Consider the following 3,692-nt stretch of genomic DNA (forward strand, 5'->3'; position numbering starts at 1 on the left):
CAATGTTGTACAAGGAAGGAACATCTTTATTTAAAGACCAGTAAGATAATGTGCTCAACACTGAACGAGCACCGTCATCTACAATACACCTCGTCGTCATCATCATCATCATCATCATCATCACCCAGGTCTACAATACCAATTTAGCAGCAACATGTTAACAGAAGGAGGGAAAGAGGGTGATATTAAAGTAGTATCATTAAAAAAAAGTCACAGTTTTGCTTTCTATTTATATAGTTAAAAGGATTTGCAATGAGAAACATCTTCAAAAGAGGTTTATCGACTTCTATGGTAACTACAATTACTTTCCCAGCCTACGTACAGTGGGCTTCATGTGGAATACATGAGGAGGGGAGGAAGCTATATATTTCAACTCTAATGTAAATTACATCTCTGTCACCATACAAAGTTTAAGGATATTCGACAAAAATATACAATGTTTTCACTTCACATTTGAAGATTCAAAACACCACTAAGGTTTTAAGCTTTTTTCCCCTCCTTTTTTAAATTCGGCAAACACGACAGTGTCATTGGTCAAACCAACCTCTGTAAGAAGAAAACACGGTGTTAGTTATCCTACGCTGTAAGCTAATGTGTGATCTACATTGTTAAGAGGACAAATATAAATTAATGTATATTAAGAGGGAGAAGTAGGGGTTAGTGAGTACAGATTAAGCACTGTCAAGGTACTGCTGATACAATAAATACACATCGTTCATGTGGATGGGGTGTGTGTGCGCGAGTGTGTGCGGGCATACGCGTGATGAACTGTCAGTCACATGGAGGTTGAAAGTGATGGTACTTGTCGGGTTTCAGACAGTCCTCTCTTTCAGTATCTGTTTCCATGGTGACACCTCACTTCAACCAGTCGTCCCGATGAAATGTTGCTGTTTGCAGTCCAACGACCCATAAGAAAAGGGAAGGAAGTGGATGTGTGGGGGGTGTCTGCCCTCTGGTCTTCACTGAGGCGTTTGTAACAAAGGCGGAAGGTAAACAAAAAGTCACAGTTCCGTCATGACTGCAAATTAAAACAAAAAACAAAAAAAAAAACAAAAAACCTTTTTTGTACATTTTTTTTTTTCTCCACTTCATAATAAAAAATAGGTTTGTTCTGTATCTTACAATAATTCTTTCTCCTCTGAGGGAAGCAATCATTAGTCCAGCACTGACCAAAAAAATTCTGAACATTTATAAAAACAAAAACAAAGGGAGGAGAGGATCATGGGAAGGCTAGGCTTTCTCTCTGTGTTTTAGGATGGACAATTTGCACAACCACACTTCACCACCTTCTCCACCTCCTGGACAAAGGAGGAGCCGTCTGTGCACTGAAATGTGTATTTCCTGCGTTTGCTGCGGAGGGCGGAGCAGCACGAGGCCCCGCCCCCACAGATGCCCTTGCACTCTAAGCGGGAGACCTTCTCTGTGGTCTGACACGCCGCATAGCCCTGCTGCCTCTGATAGTGATCTCGGATCCGTTCTCCCCTACACGCCACCTCTACACACACACACACACACACACACACACACACACACACACACACACACACACACACACACACACACAGAGAGGGAGACAATGTAGTCGTAGCCGCAGAAGCATGCGGCGTACCCTGATTACTGGGTCTAGGATCGGCAATGCAGTCCTCCCATGACTTTGCACAAACGACCCCCACAAAACAACAACATAAACTCAAGAAAAGGCGAAAGAGAAGCGAGCAAGCAAGGACATGAAGGAAGTGAGGATGAAGAGGATGAAGAGGATGAAGGGACTGCTAAGGCAAATCCAACTGCTACTGTTTATCTGCAGTGCTTGGATACTGGGTGAAAGGTCACTGGGTTAAGAGAAGCATGCAGAGCCCCCTCACCTGGTGGACCCCAGCTGGGTCCAGCGCATGTGCTGCTGCAGCTTCAAACAAGCAGAGGTTAAGGAGTTATTAATGAAGACCGCAGTTCAGGAGAAGCGTGCCAAAGCCCACGTTAGCTCATTATTAGTCTCCAACAATAGTGCACAGTAGGGTTAGTGGTTGACAAAACAGCAAAATAAGACCAGCAGATTTGACATATAGCAGTTCACATAAGCACACATGTATGTGTAGTCAGTGGATACAATAATGGTTTACCACTACAGATTGTGTGTATATATGTGTGTGTGTGTGTGTGTACCTTTGTCACAGTGCAGATTGTGTGTATATGTGTGTGTGTACCTTTGTCACAGTGCAGATTGTGTGTGTGTGTGTGTGTGTGTACCTTTGTCACAGTGCAGATTGTGTGTGTGTGTGTGTGTGTGTACCTTTGTCACAGTGCAGATTGTGTGTATATGTGTGTGTGTGTGTGTGTACCTTTGTCACAGTGCAGATTGTGTGTGTGTGTGTGTGTGTGTGTGTGTGTGTACCTTTGTCACAGTGCAGATTGTGTGTGTGTGTGTGTGTGTGTGTACACCTTTGTCACAGTGCAGATTGTGTGTGTGTGTGTGTGTGTACCTTTGTCACAGTGCAGATTGTGTGTGTGTGTGTGTGTGTACCTTTGTCACAGTGCAGATTGTGTGTATATGTGTGTGTGTGTGTGTGTGTGTGTGTGTGTGTGTACCTTTGTCACAGTGCAGATTGTGTGTGTGTGTACCTTTGTCACAGTGCAGATTGTGTGTATATGTGTGTGTGTGTGTGTGTGTGTACCTTTGTCACAGTGCAGATTGTGTGTGTGTGTGTGTGTGTGTGTGTGTGTGTACCTTTGTCACAGTGCAGATTGTGTGTATACGCGTGTGTGTGTGTGTGTGTGTGTGTACCTTTGTCACAGTGCAGATTGTGTGTGTGTGTGTGTGTGTGTACCTTTGTCACAGTGCAGATTGTGTGTGTGTGTGTGTGTGTGTGTGTGTGTGTGTGTGTGTGTGTGTACCTTTGTCACAGTGCGGGCCAGTGTACCCGCTGCTACACTCGCAGTAGGCTTTTCCCAGGCCAGAGATGCGGCACTGCCCATGTTTGCATGCCAGGGCCTGGCACACGCTCACACTCTCCTCCTCATCACATAGCACGCCGGTGTAGCCCAGCCCACAGCGGCAGCTGTATGAGTAGGAGTTGACGGGCACACAGGTGCCATGCACACACCTGGGGAGGAGACAGGTGAGACTGAACTCACAGAGTGAGAGTGACAGAGTGGCACACACACGTTTACATTTTCTGCGTTTAGCAGAAGCTCTTATCCAGAGCGACTTACCAAAGTGCCGAGTCAGAGTTCAAGATATGTGAGTTCACACCCACACACAGTCATACAGGTTTGGCTGAGGAACTCACTTGTTACCCTGGCAGGGGTCGTTGACCTGGAGGTCACACAGCTGGCCTGTCCAGCCTGGCTCACACTCGCAGTTGAAGGAGGCGTGGCCTGTGGTACGGCACTGGCCGTGTGCGCACGCGCTGCGTTGGCACGCCTGGCAACCAGGCACCACGCCCTCCTGCAGCTGGAACAGCGCCAGGTCCTGCAGCTGAGCGTTGATGTACAGGTTCCGGATGCAGCCATGGAAACCGGAGCCGTTCCTCCCTGAGCCGGATCCCTGGCGCAGAGGGGCGACCCCCACCTGCACAGGTACGCCTGGAGCAAAGAGGCGGCGTCAGCAGGGACTGAGGTAGGGACTGAGTGTTATGGATTTAACAGGCGAGAGGTCATGTTTATGTGCCTGTGTGTGTGTGTGTGTGTGTGTG

General features: G+C 47.2%; 1 protein-coding gene across 4 annotated transcripts in view; it reads right to left on the reverse strand.

The window, feature by feature from the left end:
- Positions 1–3,692, reverse strand: part of slit2 (slit homolog 2 (Drosophila)) — a 76,609-nt gene continuing 72,917 nt past the window's right edge. For all 4 annotated transcript variants that reach the window (XM_027025311.2, XM_027025309.2, XM_027025310.2 and 1 more), the window contains 3 exons: positions 3,288–3,582; positions 2,893–3,101; positions 1–1,495 (listed from right to left, as the gene is read on the reverse strand). In XM_027025311.2, coding sequence (XP_026881112.2) covers positions 1,251–1,495; positions 2,893–3,101; positions 3,288–3,582 — 749 coding nt within the window. In that variant the 3' untranslated portion in view covers positions 1–1,250. The remainder of the gene's footprint in view (positions 1,496–2,892; positions 3,102–3,287; positions 3,583–3,692) is intronic.

This window comes from Electrophorus electricus, chromosome 9 (assembly GCF_013358815.1).
Source record: "Electrophorus electricus isolate fEleEle1 chromosome 9, fEleEle1.pri, whole genome shotgun sequence".
In the NCBI taxonomy this organism is placed as follows: domain Eukaryota; kingdom Metazoa; phylum Chordata; class Actinopteri; order Gymnotiformes; family Gymnotidae; genus Electrophorus; species Electrophorus electricus.